The sequence below is a fragment of the Schistocerca serialis genome, chromosome 11 (genome assembly GCF_023864345.2).
Source record: "Schistocerca serialis cubense isolate TAMUIC-IGC-003099 chromosome 11, iqSchSeri2.2, whole genome shotgun sequence".
Lineage (NCBI taxonomy): Eukaryota > Metazoa > Arthropoda > Insecta > Orthoptera > Acrididae > Schistocerca > Schistocerca serialis.
This window is the reverse complement of record NC_064648.1, coordinates 177,839,150-177,858,824: the sequence shown is the minus strand read 5'-3', so window position 1 is coordinate 177,858,824 and position 19,675 is coordinate 177,839,150. Positions and strand designations below refer to the sequence as shown.

The following is a 19,675-nucleotide window of genomic DNA, read 5'->3' as shown; positions in this document are numbered from 1 at the left end:
TTACCTCTGCTAATACTCTTCTCGTAAACTCTTCGCAAGATACTATCCGTTCCGTTCGAGTGCTCTCCCTAGTCCTCTCTCTGACAGTATTACAGTGACATCAACAAACATGAAAGTTTTTATTTTTCTGCCAGAACTTTAATTCCCTTCTCAAATTTCTTCTCAATTTGCCTTACTTGTTACAAATGGAATAACCTGAGGGATAATCAAATAGATTGTCTTGTTACCTTCTCAATCCTGCTTCCCTTTCATGACCTACAACTCAAGTAATTGCAGCCATAATTCTATGCAAATCGCGGGTAACCTTTTGCTCCGTGTATTTTATACCTGCTACTATTCAAAGAGTGTGTTCAAGTCTACTGTGTCAAAAGCCCTATCTAATCCTGCAAATGTAAGTTTGCCTTTCTTCAGTCTTATCTTCTGAGTTAAGTGGTGGGGGCAGTATTGTCTTACGTTTTTGTACATTTCACTGCGAGTCAAACTCGTTTCATTCAATACCGTTACACTTACCCGCTCCCCATTTGCAGGCCGTGACCCCCAGATCGACCGCATCTTCCTGCGCTGGATACGGCCGGACAACCGCCAGTTACCACGCAACAGCTACGAGCGCGACGGCATCCTGAGCCTGCGCAATGTGCAATACGGGGACGAGGGCGAGTACATCTGCCAGGGTGTCAGCCCCACGGGTCAGACCGTCTTCAGCGCCAGTACCTATGTCGAGCTGATCGGTGAGTTCAGTCCGAATACGTCTGACGTACGGGGTGTAACGTAAGAGCTGACTCCCCGTGCATCGAAGAAGTAAGTACACTGGTAAGCCAAAGCATTACTAGCAGTGCCCACTGCTAGACTGTGTGGTGCTGGGTGGCATTGTGGGCACGTGATATAGTAAGGGAAGTACACAAGCAGGTCAGAGATAAAAGTGGAAATCATTGTTGCGACAGTATGGAGCGTAAATGGGGAAATTAGTGGCAGTGACCTCAGTGAAAGGCAGAATGTAAGTTTTGACATCATTGAGGAACTTCATTGATCGTGCTTAATACTTTAATAATAAAAAGTAGTCCATGTTGCGATAAAATACTTATTTTAAATTACAGTAACTGGTTTTGGTCTGTACGACAATCTTCAGACCGGAGGTTCCAGATCACCTTAGTAGCCGTTTCTTGGAAATGCATGTGGCAACTATTGGTACCATGGCAATCTGGACTGCTTGTTATTATTTTAAAAGGGCAGCATGTTATGACTTTGCATCTGGGATGAGTACCTCTCTAGTAATGAAACTGGTTGTCTGTTCACATACTACTGTTGTAATCATGACGTACTACTGTCGTAAGTATCTGTGGGAAGTGGTTGAAGCACAGTAAAACCGCAAAGGGGAAGCAAAATGGCAGACACTCACCTGTCATCCCAGAACGGGGGAGTTCAGAGTCTTGCGTGCACTGTGAAGCAAGATAAGAGGCAATCTGTAGCTGATCTGGTGACATAGTTTCTTGCTGATGCAGGTACAAGTGTTTCAGAGCACACCATTCAGTGCAAATTGCTGAACGTGGTGCTTGCAGCTTACACCATTATCACCAAAAGTATCTGGACACCTGGCCAAAAATGGCTTACAAGTTCGTGGCGCCCCCAATCGGTAATAATGGAATTCGGTATGGTGTTGGCCCACCCTTAGCCTTGATGACAGCTTCCACTTTCACAAGCATACATTCAATCAGGTGCTGGAAGGTTTCTTGGGGAATGGCAGCCCATTCTTCACGGAGTGCTGCACTGAGGAGAGGTATTGATGTCGGTCGGTCAGGCCTGGCATGAGGTCAGCATCCCAAAACATCCCAAAGGTGCTCTATAGGATTCAAGTCAGGACTATGTGCAGGCCAGTCCATTACAGGGATGCTATTGTCGTGTAACCACTCCACCACAGGCCGTGCATTATGAACAGGTGCTTGATCGTGTTGAAAAATGCAATCGCAATCCCAGAATAGCTCTTTAACAGTGGGAAGCAAGAAGGAGCTTAAAACATCAATGTAGGCACTGTACTGTGACAGTGCCATGCAAAACAAGGAATGCAAGCGCCCTCCATGAAAAACACGACCACACCATAAGACCACCAGCTCCGAATTTTTCTGTCGGCACTACAAGCGCTGGCAGATATCGTTCACCGGGCATTCGCCATACCTACACCCTGTCATCGGATCGCCACATTGTGTACTATGATTTGTCACTCCACACAACGTTTTTGCACTGTTCAATCGTCCAATGTTTACGCTCCTTACACCGAGCGAGGCATCATTTTGCATTTACCGGTGTGCTATCAATGACATTGCAGCAACTGTAGCAATATTGGTTAATAAAGTACAAAAGACTGGTAAAATAGGTAGGAAGCTCAACATGTTCACTAAGTTAGATAAAGAAGCAGTTGCGTCCCGTGTCAAAGAGGAACTCAAAACATTTATGTCTGAGCAGCAGCAAGTAGTGGAAAAGTGGCCAAAGAAAAAAACAATTTACCATGCACTAGATGGATAATGTACATAGTTCATGCCCCTCTGTCGTGTACAGTCACTGTATAGAAACTTACAAAGAAATAGGGACTATTGGATAATAAGTGTAAAGCAAAGCATAGGCTGTAGATAAAGAATGTTGAATGAAACCTGTTAGGCTGTTAAGAGGACAATATGGAAGCTTTCAGCAACTACCATAGCAGAATATTGTCAAAAATTCTTTCCCAAAACCCAAAAAAATTCTGATCGTATGTAAAGGTTGCTATAGAGAGCAAAGTTAGTGTCAAACACTCGTGGACAAAACTGAGGCTGAAATTGAGAAAAGCAAAGCAAAAGCAGAAATGCTTACCTCCATTTTCAAATGGTCGTTTATAAAGGAAAATAGATAGGTATTGCCCCATTTAAATTCCTGCACTAGCGCAAAGATGAGTGGTACAGGATACTGGTGTATGTGGCATTGACCAACAGCTAAAACCATAAAAATTGAACAAAGCTCCAGGGCCTGACGGTACGCTATCAGCTGCTTTTTCACCATAATAAACTGTAGATACCTCAAACTAAAAACTGTCCCTTGTGGTTGGAAGAAAGAACAAGCCAAACCCATTTACAAAATGAATATCAGGAGTGATCCACAAAACAACCATCCAATGTCCGTTTGTTGTAGAATCCTGAGCTTGAACATAATGAGCTCATTCTTCCCAAAAACATCACTTGTGTGAAACACAATGCACTTTTTTTCCCATATGATGTCCTGAAAGCCATAGATCATGCAGTAAAGTAGACACAGTGTTTCGTGACTCCCATCACAAACAGTTCTACTAATCACAAACAGTTCTACTATGTACATATCTATCCAGTGCACGGTTAGTAGAAAAGTAATGTTTATTAATATCATAAGGGTATAATCGGGTATCAAACAACACTGCTGACGGGTTGAGGAATTATGCACCTCCATAGTAGAACCTTCCTTTATTCCTCATTGGCAAAACAAAACTTGCAAGAACATAAATGAATGTCTATTTTCATCATTAGTTCAGCTTCTAAGGTGGCCATTGACAATAGTTTCTCTCATTTAGGCAAGGGTTATTTGTGGACTGAAAAGTTCTTTCAGGAAAACGTTTCATGAGCTGTAGAATGCCCGTTGACAACAAGCAATTATTTTGATCAAGTTGTGACTCACTGCTGAATGAAAATAAGGTAGATTTAGCAGCTGGCGTGCTCGAGCTTTCCAACTTATCTCTATGAATGGAAAGCTGAATTTTTAATTACATCTCCATTTACATGACCATCTGTGAAACACTGGGCGAGAGAGCGTTATAAAGATCCTCAACAAACCCCAGTAGCAGACACAAAAAAAGGCACTGTGCACCACAGAGAGATTTACTGTTGAAACTTCAGCACCGTGTACATTCCAACAAGAGTTGGGGGCGAGCATATTGCTTCCTCCCACATACGTCTTGCAAAATGATCAGGATGAGAACATTATAGAAATTAGATGTCACGTGTAGCTTTACCAACTATGAGGGTTGTCCGTAAAATAAGGTTCCCGTGGCACTACAGTCCTGAAAAGAGCTGTTACGGTGGATCCTGTGATCCTGTAGTGTACCTCGGTTCCCTCACTCCGAATCCCTTCCCTAGCGAGCTGCCTGCAGACGGATCTCCCCCTCGCTTAGCCCGCCAGGTGGGAGCTGTGCTCGGTGATCCATTTCCTGTCAGCAAAAAACATTGCGCCGGCAGAAATCCATTCCCAGCTATGCGAAATCTATGGAGACAAGTGTATGAGCGTACAACACGTGCGCAAATGGTGCAGAGAGTTCAAGAAAGGGTGTACTGACGTCCACAATGAGGAGTGTTCTGGACGGCCATCTGTTTCTGACGAAACAATCGTAAAAGTGGAGGCAGCGGTCCACTCAGATCGAAGAGTGACGGTTCGTGAGCTCTCCGAAATGATTCCTGATGTCAGCAAAACCCAAAACCTCTGTTAACAAGATTTTGATGAAGCATCTAGGGTATGCTAAGGTTTCTGCGAGGTGGGTGCCGAGAATGTTGACCGAAGACCACAAACGTCAACGTGTTGAAGCGGCCAAAGAATCACAGAACTCGTCCCGAGGAATACCTCGACTCCATTGTCACTGGAGACGAGACTTGGGTGCACTACTGAAAACCCGAAACCAAAGAACAGTACAAACAATGGAAGCACCCAGAGTCGCCGAGATCGCAAAAATTCAAACGCAAAGTGTCGGCAAAGTGATGGCAACAGTGTTTTGGGACAGGAAGAGGGTATTGTTGTGAGAGTTCGTGCAATTCAAAACGAGAGGAGTGGTATGCTGTCCAAGGCGGTGTGTTTGCATCAGTATAACGCTCAACCGCACACTGCTAAAGCCACCAATGAGCTCATCACAAAACCTGGATGGGGTATTGTCAAACACCCACCCTACAGTGTGGACTTAGCCCCCAAGTGACTACCATCTCTTCCCTGACATGAAGAAAAGCTTTGGCGGAACGCATTTTGGCGACAGAAGAGCTGGAAGAAGCAGTTCTCAGGTATCTGCGCAGCTTGGCGGCAGATTTTTTTGACTCGGGCATTCAAAAGCTCGTACACTGCATGCAAAAATGTGCTGACCTCAGTGGCGACTATGTAGAAAAATAGGTTATAGTCTGAAATTTCCAAAAATGCACGCATTCATGAAATAAACATGTTTTACACTGTGAAAAAAAATATTGGGAACCTTATTTTATGGACACCCTTCCTCGCACGCCATTTGTGAATCGAACAGGAAATATAAGATGGTTTGTAAACTGTAAATGTAGACGTAGATAATTACCAGTCTGTTATGTGAAGCAGCATTACGTACTATTTGTACATGAGTGTCAGCTACAATTAAATTTCTTCTCTCTGTTTCCTGCTTGCTTACTGGAAAGGCAAGAAATGCCCTTTGAAGGAAAGAGGTAACATTTATTACTAGTGTTTGTGTATCTAGTGGGTTATGTAGTGCATTGCAAAACACTGAATATATGTTTTGCAGTTGAGGAGATTAAAAATATAGCTCACACTGCAAGATAATATTAATTATCAGTAATCAGTAATATGTGTTGAATGCATATCACAAACAGTAATTGTAAAAGGATGTAGATGGTAGTTTTAAGGATGTTATTTTATGTTTGCTGTCATAATTTACAGTATTAATGACACATAAGGGATACGGATTTCATGTGGGTCTTAGTGAAAATTACATTGTTACCCCCTTGTGTGTTAGAAAGCATTGTTAAATAAGACACAATATTGCAAACATGGAAAAGTTATAATTTGTTTATTTTTTAATTGCTATGATTGTCACAAATAGGATACGGAAAAACCTCTTGTGATTGTGTGTAATACCAAAAGATGGTGATATGCAGCACTCACTGCTACAAATAGAACGGTTTATATTTTGTATCACATCCACCATCCAGAAGTATACATTAGCCCTTTGCGTGTAGTATTTCATTCACTATTGAAAAGAGGTAGCAACGAAAAATATGAGAATTAATGATCCACTGTGCAGTAGTTTGATGTTACTTAAGCAAAAGATACCAGAAATCCTAAATGCTCTGACTGTTTGTCTGATTATTACATATGTGCATATCTGATAGTTTTAAAATGATTGGAGACTAAATTGAAATAGTAGATTTTATAAATTAATATTTTTAACATTCAAAGTTCAGAGTGCTGTTTTGTTATTAGTATGTGATAAAAGTGTATTTAATCTCATGGTTTTTGAGAGGAAAATTAATTTATGAAACTTCTTTAAAAGTACAAGACATAAATTGCAAGTACTGCTTAACAGGAGAAAATTGTAGTACCAGCTTTCAGAAGTTGTATATTCCTGTCTGTCCTGTAGAGATGAGTCTGTCTCCACCTGGTGTTCATGTGATCTGCCTGTCCTTTTCCTGTCTTCCCTAACCTTTTTATTTCATCTAATTTAAATAATTTAACATAATTGTCTTAATACAAAATTATTATGTCCAGGAAGTGGTCAAGACCAGGGGTTCCAATACTTTGTGCTGACACAATACTTTGAGAGTCCTGGTACTTTGATAGAACAATTTGCTTATTTTGAAGGTTAATAAAAAATTTTAAAAATGAGAAAAACTGGTTTTTCAGTGAAAGCTTTAATTGTAAATTGTAAGAAATAACACAGAAGTCATACTGAAATTAAATAATAATAAAACTGTCAAAATGGAAAAAAGTGCCGTGTTACTAACAGTTTTTCATGGAGCACTTATTCTCTTCCCGCAGAACACTAGTGTTTCATTGAACACAGTTTGAGAAATCCTGTTGCTTGACAGTAGAGTGGGAGAGGTCTGTCCAATTAGTTGTAAAGTGTTACTCTCTAATTGAATATTTTGCAAATTAGGAAATATGGCTAAGGAAATATAAACAACAGTGCAAAACTTCAATTGACTACTTTAGCATTCAGCCGAACGAGCACTGGAAGATGCAAAAGCCGACTCATTACGAAGACAGTGTTCCCGTATAGTAGGTAAGAGAGATGAAGTATTGACCGACAGAGCATTGACACCACAACACTCGGAGGAGACAGTGGGCGTGCATGAGTGAGTTGTGTGTGTGTTTGGGAGAGAGAGAGATCTACATCTGATGAAGGACATAGTGTGATAGCTGACAGTGTCTATCACTCTTCTTTCTATGTGTCTGCCCCACAGTGCCTTTCTTTGTCATGTAGCAATCTGTTCCTTTCGTATTATTAATCTCCTGTGTCAGATATGTGTTGTGCGGAACTAACTCCTATGTTCCAATACACTGCAGAGCTGCCACGGATCCGGTTAGAGCCGGAGCACCAGGTGGTGAGGCCGGGTGACTCCGCACGCATCGAGTGCTCTGTGGTCGGCACGCCGCCCATCGACATCAGGTGGCAGGCCGTGGGTCGTGGACTGCCCCCCTCCGTCACGACGTCCGGCGGCGTTCTTCAGGTGCGTCCCGACACTTCGAAAATTTACTCGCCCGCTTTTACGCTCCTATGTAGTCCCCTTCCCGTTAATTTTTGTTCACAGACGGAATACGATTTAAAGTTATTTTGAAATTAGTTTCGAACGACACCGTCTGGGTACATTTTCGTATTTATGTGGGTTTATTAATATCATTAACTGTGAAGATCGTCGGCTGTACATTAATATTCTAATATTCGTAGACTTCATTTTACAGGGCAGCACATTCACAAAGAAAATGCAATAATCGACGCCTTGATTAAATGCACGACAAGTTTTGTAATCTAAATTACTTCGTCAGATGCATATCTGAAGAAAGAGACCAAAAACAACATTGTGCAAAGACCGTATGACAGTGGTAAAAAGTGTCAGCAAGACTGAATACTTACGTTATAGTGGCCAAGTCCTTTCTTTAAAATTTAGGAAATTTCACGAAAAGTGATAGTCGTGGATTAAAACAGGGCAACAAAACTGGAACCTGTGAACAAATGAAACTAGAGAAATGGTTATAAAAAGCACCGGGGGGAGGAAGGAGATGAAGTATAATGTATAGAGCAAATAGTGCCTTAGCTGACACAACCCCAGGACGGAACACCGACTGCCATACACGAACTGACAAGATATCAAAATGTAGGCCCTGAGGAAAGGGTCACATAAGCAGAATTGTAAATAACATCCAATAAACTTTAAAAGAAACAGTTGAGAACCAGGTGTACAAAACTCAACGTATTAGTAAAGATAGCAAGTGTCAACTTGAATAACTCCTACACATCAGTATAAAGGTGTAGAACTTTTTTTTATCACTGTGATCTTTGAACAATATTGTTTACAGTCTCTTTCTTCTTTTTATTCATGTTTGCATGTGATGGTGTAATATAAATTACAAAATCAGTCCCTGTTTGCAACAGCTGCAGCAGGTTTTATTGAACATGCAAAAGTTTGGCTGTGGATGCCTGTCCAATAGTGTCATGAGGGGAAAGCAGTTTATGGCTCGCTAAATATTTAACACATTAACTCATTTGTAAAGTAATCAGTTGTTTGAAAAGTTTTTTATAAATGGGAGTTTGATTCTTTAAAGAATTGGGGCGGCTCGGTTACCATCGATTACTGAACACTGACTGACTAAATGAACAAATTGTCTAACGTGTAACGCAGAAACTGCACTCTTTGAATGCTAGCTGCTAACTTGGAGACATACAAGTATACATAATGACTACAGGATGCAGACTGGTTGTGGAGCTTCCCACAATCCCTATTTAAAGATAGACATAGGATGGAAAATACAAAATGTTAAAATACATAACTTCTACATATTAAATACTCATGCAGGAGATAGTATACTATTCACATTAGGTAAATAATTTATTTTGATTAGTAACTAGCCCAATTGATGGATCTGCATTGTGATGCAAAGTTTTAGCATACACTGGGATTTCCAAAACACATGCAGAGAATTTTCTGGAAGCTGTAATTTCCTAATTGAAATATTTACGAGCTAAAATGCTATTCCAGAAGAGTTACACTTTTTGGAATCAAAATAATTAGGCCTGTGAGGCAACAGCACTGAAATTTTGAAAAGATTATTACTTTGAGGATCGAACTGAATCGAAAACTGTAATTTAGACTAAAAACAATTTCTGAATTACATAATTTTCAAAAAAGAGGGTTATTTTTATTGTTAAAAAAAGGCCACAATAAGGCCCATCAACTAAGGTATATCAACAAACAATTCACATGGCTGAATTTTGAAGTGCACATTTTTCCCAATGTCCCTCTTTAAATAATGTCTTTCAGCTTAAAGATGTAATTCTTCGTCGTTTGTGAACCATTAACGCCGAATGGCGTCCGATCGGGAAAAGCGACCACTCTACTGGTTGGGAGAAGTGTGGCCGAAGTGGAGACTTTTCCCATCCGTTCATTTCTAATCAGTTTACCCTAATAAGAATTAGTTACTTCCGTACGTCACACATAATATTAAAGACTGACCTCTAAATCCATTCACGTACAAAGCTATCATCAGGCTGCAGCATCAGGTAAAATGTGTCAAGGTGCATTGTAAAGTCATATAACAACATGTGTGTCAAATGCTTGACAAGTCCTTGTGACTTATATTCTATGAGGTTTCGAGAGTGTAGCCAGATCACGTTAGCTTCTTACTGCAATGTTTCGGCTGCAACCATTCAGCCATCTTCAGGTGTCCACCAATGGACACTGCTAAAATTTGGCGCAGCGCGTTGGCAGCCATCACAGGAGCATTTTCTGTCAAAGTCCGCACCCTCTGCAAATACTGTTCCATCTGTGGCGTGCAGTTGCACGCGTAAAGATGAAACTACGTGTCCGCCCTCTGTCGGAATGTGCACTCGTGCCACTAAAAACAAATCTAAGATGTCATCATGAATAAAATGCTTTCTCTCAGAAGTAAGTTGAAAGCTGCTGTCACAATTTATAAGATCTTGTGCTAGATGTATTATTTCCACAGATTCTTTAATTACTGAATCCCAAAAGGATCTCACAAGGTGCAAGATTTTTGTGGCAGAATAATCCATTGAGTATCCTGTGGTAAAACGATGTTCAGCTGTGGCCAACTCACTGGGCTGCAAAAGGCAAGGGTGGCTCGCATATTCATCGCACCTTTCACGTATTGTGTGTATCGTCTGACCTATGTAAGCTTTGCCACACGGGGAATGAATTTCGTAAATTTTGGCCGTACACAATCCCAGATCATCCTTTACCAAACCGAGAAGAACAAAAAACCTTTGGCAGTCAAAAGGTTGCTGATGTATGGAAGGATCACCCTGGACTTGAATGGCTCCTTATCTTCATGATGTTGTGGGTGGTCAAGTTTCTTCCTCCTTTGTGCTGTATTAATCATATGTGGAGAGTAATTGTTATCTTTGAACACCAACTGTAGATGTTCTAGTTCTTTTGTAAGGCTGTCTCCAAGATAAACAGTATGTGCCCGGTGCACCAATGTTCCTGTGAATATGTGGTCTCATACGTCACAGTTATAAATTTGATTATAGTGGGCGTCAAGGGCTATATATACCCACACAGATTGGAACATTGGCAGTGTAAGAAAAAGATAGGTTGCTATTTAATGTAAACATGACACATTAAGTTACAGAAAGCGTGACTAAAAGACACTTATACAATAGCTTTTGGCCACAACCTTCATCAAAAAGGAACCACAGACAGTCATTCACCAAGCAAGCACACCTCACGCACACACGATCATCTTCTCCGGCAGATCGGACTGGCATTAATGTGTAAGTATTTTTAGTTGTGCCTGTCTACAAATTAATGTGTCATCTTTACAATAAGTAGCAATCTACCTTTTCCTTGCACTGTGTATGTTCATTGGCCCCCATTTTCTCTCCATTTGTTTCTTCCTCTTCTGCAGTGACACTATTTACAGTATGTCAACTTCGTCATATATTCAGTGTTTCATTCCTACTCTGTACCTACCGAACCTCCTGACAGTGAACTATTGTAGTATTCTTGCTGTATCTGCTACTGCTGTCACAAGAACAAATGCAATGGGTAAACAAATGCCCATTCCTTTACAGTTCCAGGGCATCACTGTCGCTGATACGGGACGCTACATCTGTTTAGCAACCAACAGATATGGACAGGCAGAAGGTGCCGCAGAAGTGATTGTCGAAGGTAAGTTTTTGCAACATGTTCTGCACTCTGTCCTATGGAGATGCTGACAAGACGATTACCAGTCAGAATCAGTAATATTGAATTTAACCCTGGTGTTTTCTTTTTTAAACTTTTCCAGCACAAATCTACGTTACTAAATGGTTAGCTGGAGGCACAATCTCAGTTGCAGGTTGGCTTCCAGAGGCAAAAAATTTATTTTCAGTATTTCTTACAATTATTGATAGAACTCAAAAATGCTGTCATAATCTTATTTTAAAAGTTTAACAGTAACTTAAATAATACAGTTAGAAACTTTGTAAATGTCTTGAAGCAGCTTAAATTCGTCCTCACACAATACAGGGCAGGTAATGTCGATGTGGACACACACGGGCAAACCAGCCTCACGAGTGACAGCGGCCGTGTCACGTGGGATGAGCTAGTTAATGTGATTTGTGACTGCAGCACTCTCCAGCGTCAACTGTCAGCTGTATCTGGCTCCGAAAACACAGAGTGTTTATGAAAATGGATGTGTGTGAAATTCATGCATTAGCTTTATTAAAACACACATTTCTTCTCTTGTCCATATGCTAGTCATGTTGCTCTATCTGTAGTATACGTAAATAAAAACTTCAGTATCCATGAACATGTCATAGGACAAAGATAAAAAATTCTGTGTCCAGTCAGTAAGGACATCAGCTTATAATACTTCACAAAATTGGACACACTCACTCCTTTGAGAGAATGCACTTATATTTACACAACATCGAATATTGCAGAAAATATTTCTATTAATTTAATAACTCACGACCTTTTAGAAAACATGGAGATGAAAAACAAAATTTGCGTACAGCAAGAGACAAGCCCACCACACATTATTTCATAACTCGGTGCCTCTACCAACTATGCCACTTCGAACATCTATTACAAATGACCTTTTATTTTATTTTACAATATACTGGAGGCTTTAATGGCTGATTTTGTTATTAATTGACATTCAATTATAACGAAATCCTGCCAAGACCAAAGCGTTTTTGGTGAATTCTCAATGCGCCATTGCCTTAAAATGGCTGCTTTCATACCACGTGTGTTATTATATGAAAATAACTAAATATAAATATAATGGAAGGAAACATTCCACGTGGGAAAAATTATATATAAAAACAAAGATGAGGTGACTTACCGAACAAAAGCGCTGGCAGGTCGATAGACACACAAACAAACACAAACACACACACAAAATTCAAGCTTTCGCAACAAACTGTTGCCTCATCAGGAAAGAGGGAAGGAGAGGGGAAGACGAAAGGAAGTGGGTTTTAAGGGAGAGGGTAAGGAGTCATTCCAATCCCGGGAGCGGAAAGACTTACCTTAGGGGGAAAAAAGGACAGGTATACACTCGCACACACGCACATATCCATCCACACATACAGACACAAGCAGACATATTTAAAGACAAAGAGTTTGGGCAGAGATGTCAGTCGAGGCAGAAGTGTAGAGGCAAAGAAGTTGTTGAAAGACAGGTGAGGTATGAGTGGCGGCAACTTGAAATTAGCGGAGATTGAGGCCTGGCGGATGACGAGAAGAGAGGATATACTGAAGGGCAAGTTCCCATCTCCGGAGTTGTAATAGGTTGGTGTTGGTGGGAAGTATCCAGATAACCCGGACGGTGTAACACTGTGCCGAGATGTGCTGGCTGTGCACCAAGGCATGTTTAGCCACAGGGTGATCCTCATTACCAACAAACACTGTCTGCCTGTGTCCATTCATGCGAATGGACAGTTTGTTGCTGGTCATTCCCACATAGAATGCATCACAGTGTAGGCAGGTCAGTTGGTAAATCACGTGGGTGCTTTCACACGTGGCTCTGCCTCTGATCGTGTACACCTTCCGGGTTACAGGACTGGAGTAGGTGGTGGTGGGAGGGTGCATGGGACAGGTTTTGCATCGGGGGCGGTTACAAGGATAGGAGCCAGAGGGTAGGGAAGGTACGTTACAGAACGTATCTCTCCCTACGTAGATCAACACCTTCAACCCATTACATGCAGTCTCCCATCCTTCATCAAGGACACCAACCACTTCCTTGAACGCCTGGAATCCTTACCCAATCTGTTACCCCCCGGAAACCATCCTTGTAACCATTGATGCCACGTCCTTATACACAAATATTCCGCACGTCCAGGGCCTCGCTGCGATGGAGCATTTCCTTTCACGCCGATCACCTGCCACCCTACCTAAAACCTCTTTCCTCATCACCTTAGCCAGCTTCATCCTGACCCACAACTTCTTCACTTTTGAGGGCCAGACATACCAACAATTAAAGGGAACAGCCATGGGCACCAGGATGGCCCCCTCGTACGCCAACCTATTCATGGGTCGCTTAGAGGAAGCCTTCTTGGTTACCCAAGTCTGCCAACCCAAAGTTTGGTACAGATTTATTGATGACATCTTCATGATCTGGACTCACAGTGAAGAAGAACTCCAGAACTTCCTCTCCAACCTCAACTCCTTTGGTTCCATCAGTTTCACCTGGTCCTACTCCAAATCCCATGCCACTTTCCTTGACGTTGACCTCCACCTGTCCAATGGCCAACTTCACACGTCCGTCCACATCAAACCCACCAACAAGCAACAGTACCTCCATTATGACAGCTGCCACCCATTCCACATCAAACGGTCCCTTCCCTACAGCCTAGGTCTTCGTGGCAAACGAATCTGCTCCAGTCCGGAATCCCTGAATCATTACACCAACAACCTGAAAACAGCTTTCGCATCCCGCAACTACCCTCCCGACCTGGTACAGAAGCAAATAACCAGAGCCACTTCCTCGTCCCCTCAAACCCAGAATCCCCCACAGAAGAACCACAAAAGTGCCCCACTTGTGACAGGATACTTTCCGGGACTGGACCAGACTCTGAATGTGGCTCTCCAGCAGGGATACGACTTCCTCAAATCCTGCCCTGAAATGAGATCCATCCTTCATGAAATCCTCCCCACTCCGCCAAGAGTGTCTTTCCGCCGTCCACCTAACCTTCGTAACCTGTTAGTTCATCCCTATGAAATCCCCAAACCACCTTCCCTACCCTCTGGCTCCTATCCTTGTAACCGCCCCCGATGCAAAACCTGTCCCGTGCACCCTCCCACCACCACCTACTCCAGTCCTGTAACCCGGAAGGTGTACACGATCAGAGGCAGAGCCACGTGTGAAAGCACCCACGTGATTTACCAACTGACCTGCCTACACTGTGATGCATTCTATGTGGGAATGACCAGCAACAAACTGTCCATTCGCATGAATGGACACAGGCAGACAGTGCTTGTTGGTAATGAGGATCACCCTGTGGCTAAACATGCCTTGGTGCACAGCCAGCACATCTTGGCACAGTGTTACACCGTCCGGGTTATCTGGATACTTCCCACCAACACCAACCCATCCGAACTCCGGAGATGGGAACTTGCCCTTCAGTATATCCTCTCTTCTCGTCATCCGCCAGGCCTCAATCTCCGCTAATTTCAAGTTGCCGCCACTCATACCTCTCCTGTCTTTCAACAACTTCTTTGCCTCTACACTTCTGCCTCGACTGACATCTCTGCCCAAACTCTTTGTCTTTAAATATGTCTGCTTGTGTCTGTATGTGTGGATGGATATGTGCGTGTGTGCGAGTGTATACCTGTCCTTTTTTCCCCCTAAGGTAAGTCTTTCCGCTCCCGGGATTGGAATGACTCCTTACCCTCTCCCTTAAAACCCACTTCCTTTCGTCTTCCCCTCTCCTTCCCTCTTTCCTGATGAGGCAACAGTTTGTTGCGAAAGCTTGAATTTTGTGTGTGTGTTTGTGTTTGTTTGTGTGTCTATCGACCTGCCAGCGCTTTTGTTCGGTAAGTCACCTCATCTTTGTTTTTATATATAACTAAATATAAAAATTCCTTGATTGCCAGTATGACATTCCTTGTCATTTTGTTACATCAGATTGTACCGACAATGACACATTTTCGAGAGTTCCTCAATTTGCTTAGAAACAGCATATATTTGTTGGGTATAAGTTACAAACTGAAAACACAAATACAATATGGTATCTCACAATTTCTGCTTGTGATGCAGAGAGCATCTTTGCCTCTTGTTGGCTCTACCTTTCATAGCACCTTGCAGAAATATCACAGAAGTTATTTTGTGTTTTATGTGAGGTAATGGCTCCTCAACATGAAATAACAGGAAATGACATCACAAAAATCATACAGCTCGATGTCAGCATTAGCTAGCTCTTCCCTTGTGAGGATGGCTTAACACATGGTGTGCAACCCACACTATATTCACCCAGTATTTGTGAATGACAACATTCAGCAACTTGTGACAAACTTTCCACGTAATTTCAAACCGTTACAAAACTTTTCTTGCTGAAATGCCCCACAAAACAATGAAAAGAAAAAAAAATTATGCTCACTACATTTTTGTCTCTTCACGCAGTAAAACTGCATAATCAGGTGTGACATTTTAATTTGTTACTTGTTTACTCCTGATTCTATTCAAAACCCATTTTGCTGAGAGTATCCTCATACACCACTGCAAAATTACATACAACACCCAGTTCAGGAGATAGGACATCATAAGCATTAAGATGCATCAAAAACTAGCTTTCACTTAAAACAGAACACAAATTATCCAGACTGTGTTCATCCAGTGTTTGATAATGAGAGCACTTTGTGATTTATGACAAACTTTAAACATAATTTCAAACCATCTCCAAAATTTTTCTTGCTTGTACGCTTAACATCAAATTTAACACGTTAACTCATTTGCAATGTAAACAGATGTTCGAAGCTGTTTTATACGTGGGGGTTCGATTCTTTAAAGAATTAGGTTTTTAACATTTTAAAGTACTTACATCTCTTTGGATCTTCCAGACTACGAGTCGCGCCCACCAGTAACTTCCCCGGTCCAGCGCGACCAGACGGCAAACGTGGGCAGCCGCGTAGAGCTGCAGTGCCGGGTGTCGCAGATTGCGGACAGGGGAGCCTCGTACAGCTGGACGCGCTACGACCGTCGCCCACTGCCGCCCACGTCGACGCGCAGAGGGGACACCCTGGTGCTCAACGACGTCCGGCCCGAGGACTCGGGTCGCTATGTGTGCACCGTGACCGAGGCCTACCCCGGCAACCGCCAGTTCTCCGAGTACATCGACCTGCGTGTCGAGCGTGAGTGACGTGCCTCGCCGCCTAGTAGAGTCCTCCCTCACCCTAATAGCTGTTCGTTTGTGAGTGGGCGAGCTCTCGTTTCGGCACCTGTAAGTCCAGTGATGGCTCCTGTCTACTCCCTCGGTCACTTACGTATGCACTTTGTCCACTTAGCTATTAACACTGCATCACAGTGTCGAACTGGCCAATGTCCGAGATGTGGGAGTTGCCTAGTGGTGTTCACAGGTTCGCTGCTTAAGTATTACATTGTCAGCAGCCTGCTGCAAGTTAGTGTATAGTAACTGCACAGTCACTGTGAATGAGATGTTGCACATCTACGTTTGCAACTCTGAGCCACAAGCCGTCTCATAATGTTCCATCTGCAAGTGCTGTTGTGGACAGTCAGTAAACCCTGTGTGAGCTCTACTTCTCTAATGTTTTCACTGTATTGATTTCTTTGCACGTATGTGAAAGGAAGTGATACGTTGCGTGGCACTTCCCAGAATGTACACTCTCATAGTTTTACAGTAAATCTCTTTGCAACCCCGATGCCTCTTTCGTAGTGGCAGTACTTGAGAATGGGTCCCCTTGGTAGGTGATACACCCCAAAATTCTTCCAGTAACCTGTAGGCAGCCATTCACCTTCCCTACATGCTCATCCCATTATGTGACATTTTGCAACATTATACTTAGTTATTTAACCAGTATGAGTGACAAGGGGAGGGTCCTCAGGTGTGGGATCAGCTTTATGAAACCATCTGTATGGCAGTGCAGGTACTGAGTACAGCCATTCACCTAATGGATGCCCTTTTGAAAGTAATCTCAGAAAAGAATTTTGTTTGATGCACTGGAGCCTTAAAAATAGCAATGTTATTGAGATCGTTGGTGTAGCTTAGTGGTTAAGATACATTCCCAATGTGCTGAAGATTGTAGCTTGGAATCTTGTCAGGCGCTTGTAAATTTTTGTTTTTAAACATTTATTCAAATTACTTTAATCATTATTTTTCATGTAAGTAATTGGTTTAAATGTAATTTTTTAAATTTCTAATCCTTTGCCCTGTCAGTTTAATCATCAAATTAATTTTTTTATTTTATATATATATATATATATATAATATTTTTCTCTGCTGGAAATATCACTTTGCCACGAAGAAAAATGATCCTAATCCTACTCCTAATGATCCAACTCCCCAAAACACTATCCAAATTGAATCCTGCCTGGAACAGTTCCGTACTCCGTCACAGCGGGAAACACCTCCTCTTCCTCAAAATCACCCTCTTCAAACCTTCCAGGAATTTCTCACTTCCAGCCTTGCCTATCAATTCTTCTTAAAAAACCTTAATCCTACTCCCAACATCACCATTGCTGAACCCAGGCTATCCGTGATCTGAAGGCTGACCGATCCATCGTCATTCTTCCAGCGGACAAGGGTTCCACGACCGTGGTACTTGATCGTCGGGAGTATGTGGCTGAGGGACTGCGTCAGCTTTCAGCCAACACTACATACAAAGTTTGCCAAGGTAATCCCATTCCTGATGTCCAGGCGAAGCTTCAAGGAATCCTCAGAACCTTAGGCCTCCTACAAAACCTTTCACCTGACTCCATCAACCTCCTGACCCCACCGACACCCTGCACCCCTACCTTCTACCTTCTTCCTAAAATTCACAAACTCAATCATCCCGGCCGCCCCATTGTAGCTGGTTACCAAGCCCCCACAGAATGTATCTCTGCCTATGTAGATCAACACCTTCGACCCATTACATGCAGTCGCCCATCCTTCATCAAAGGCACCATCCACTTTCTCGAACGCCTGGAATCCTTACACAATCTGTTACCCTCGGAAACCATCCTTGTAACCATTGATGCCACTTCCTTATAGACAAATATTCCGTACGTCCAGGGCCTCGCTGCGATGGAGCACTTACTTTCACGCTGATTACCTGCCACCCTACCTAAAACCTCTTTCCTCATTACCTTAGCCAGCTTCATCCTGACCCACAACTTCTTCACTTTCGAAGGCCAGACATACCAACAATTAAAGGGAACAGCCACGGGTACCAGGATGGCCCCCTCGTACGCCAACCTATTTATGGGTCGCTTAGAGGAAGCCTTCTTGGTTACCCAGGCCTGCCAACCCAAAGTTTGGTGCAGATTTATTGATGACATCTTCATGATCTGGACTCACAGTGAAGAAGAACTCCAGAATTTCCTCTCCAACCTCAACTCCTTTGGTTCCATCAGTTTCACCTGGTCCTACTCCAAATCCCATGCCACTTTCCTTGACGTTGACCTCCATCTGTCCAATGGCCAGCTTCACACGTCCGTCCACATCAAACCCACCAACAAGCAACAGTACCTCCATTATGACAGCTGCCACCCATTCCACATCAAACGGTCCATTCCCTACAGCCTAGGTCTTCGTGGCAAACGAATCTGCTCCAGTCCGGAATCCCTGAACCATTACACCGACAACCTGAAAACAGCTTTCGCATCCCGCAACTACCCTCTCGACCTTGTACAGAAGCAAATAACCAGAGCCACTACCTCATCCCCTCAAACTCAGAACTTCCCACAGAAGAACCCCAAAAGTGCCCCACTTGTGACAGGATACTTTCTGGGACTGTATCAGACTCTGAATGTGGCTCTCCAGCAGGGATACGACTTCCTCAAGTCCTGCCCTGAAATGAGATCCATCCTTCACGAAATCCTCCCCACTCCACCAAGAGTGTCTTTCCGCCGTCCACCTAACCTTCGTAACCTCTTGGTTCATCCCTATGAAATCCCCAAACCACCTCCCCTACCCTCTGGCTCCTACCCTTGTAACTACCCCTGGTGGAAAACCTGTCCCATGCACCCTCCCACCACCACCTACTCCAGTCCTGTAACCCGGAAGGTGTACACGATCAAAGGCAGATCCACGTGTGAAAGCACCCACGTGATTTACCAACTGACCTGCCTACACTGTGAAGCTTTCTATGTGGGAATGACCAGCAACAAACTGTCCATTCGCACGAATGGACACAGGCAGACAGTGTTTGTCGGTAATGAGGATCACCCTGTGACTAAACGTGCCTCGGTGCACGGCCAGCACATCTTTGCACAGTGTTACACCGTCCGGGTTATCTGGATACTTCCCACTAACACCAACCCGTCAGAACCCCGGAGATGGGAACTTGCCCTTCAGTATAGCCTCTCTTCTCGTTACCAGCCAGGCCTCAACCTCAAGTTGCCGCCGCTCATACCTCACTTGTCATTCAACAACATCTTTGCCTCTGTACTCCCGCCTCGACTGACATCTCTGCCCAGACTCTTTGCCTTTACAAATGTCTGCTTGTGTCTGTGTATGTGCGGATGGATATGTGTGTATGCGAGTGTATACCTGTCCTTTTTT

At 43.0% G+C, this 19,675-nt stretch overlaps 1 protein-coding gene across 1 annotated transcript in view; it reads left to right on the top strand.

Moving 5' to 3' along the window:
- LOC126427231 (basement membrane-specific heparan sulfate proteoglycan core protein) overlaps positions 1-19,675 on the top strand; it is a 792,772-nt gene that overhangs the window by 693,332 nt on the left and 79,765 nt on the right. The window contains exons 62-65 of the mRNA XM_050089468.1: positions 528-728; positions 7,300-7,463; positions 11,045-11,141; positions 16,014-16,304. Of these exons, the coding sequence (XP_049945425.1) occupies positions 528-728; positions 7,300-7,463; positions 11,045-11,141; positions 16,014-16,304 (753 nt within the window). The remainder of the gene's footprint in view (positions 1-527; positions 729-7,299; positions 7,464-11,044; positions 11,142-16,013; positions 16,305-19,675) is intronic.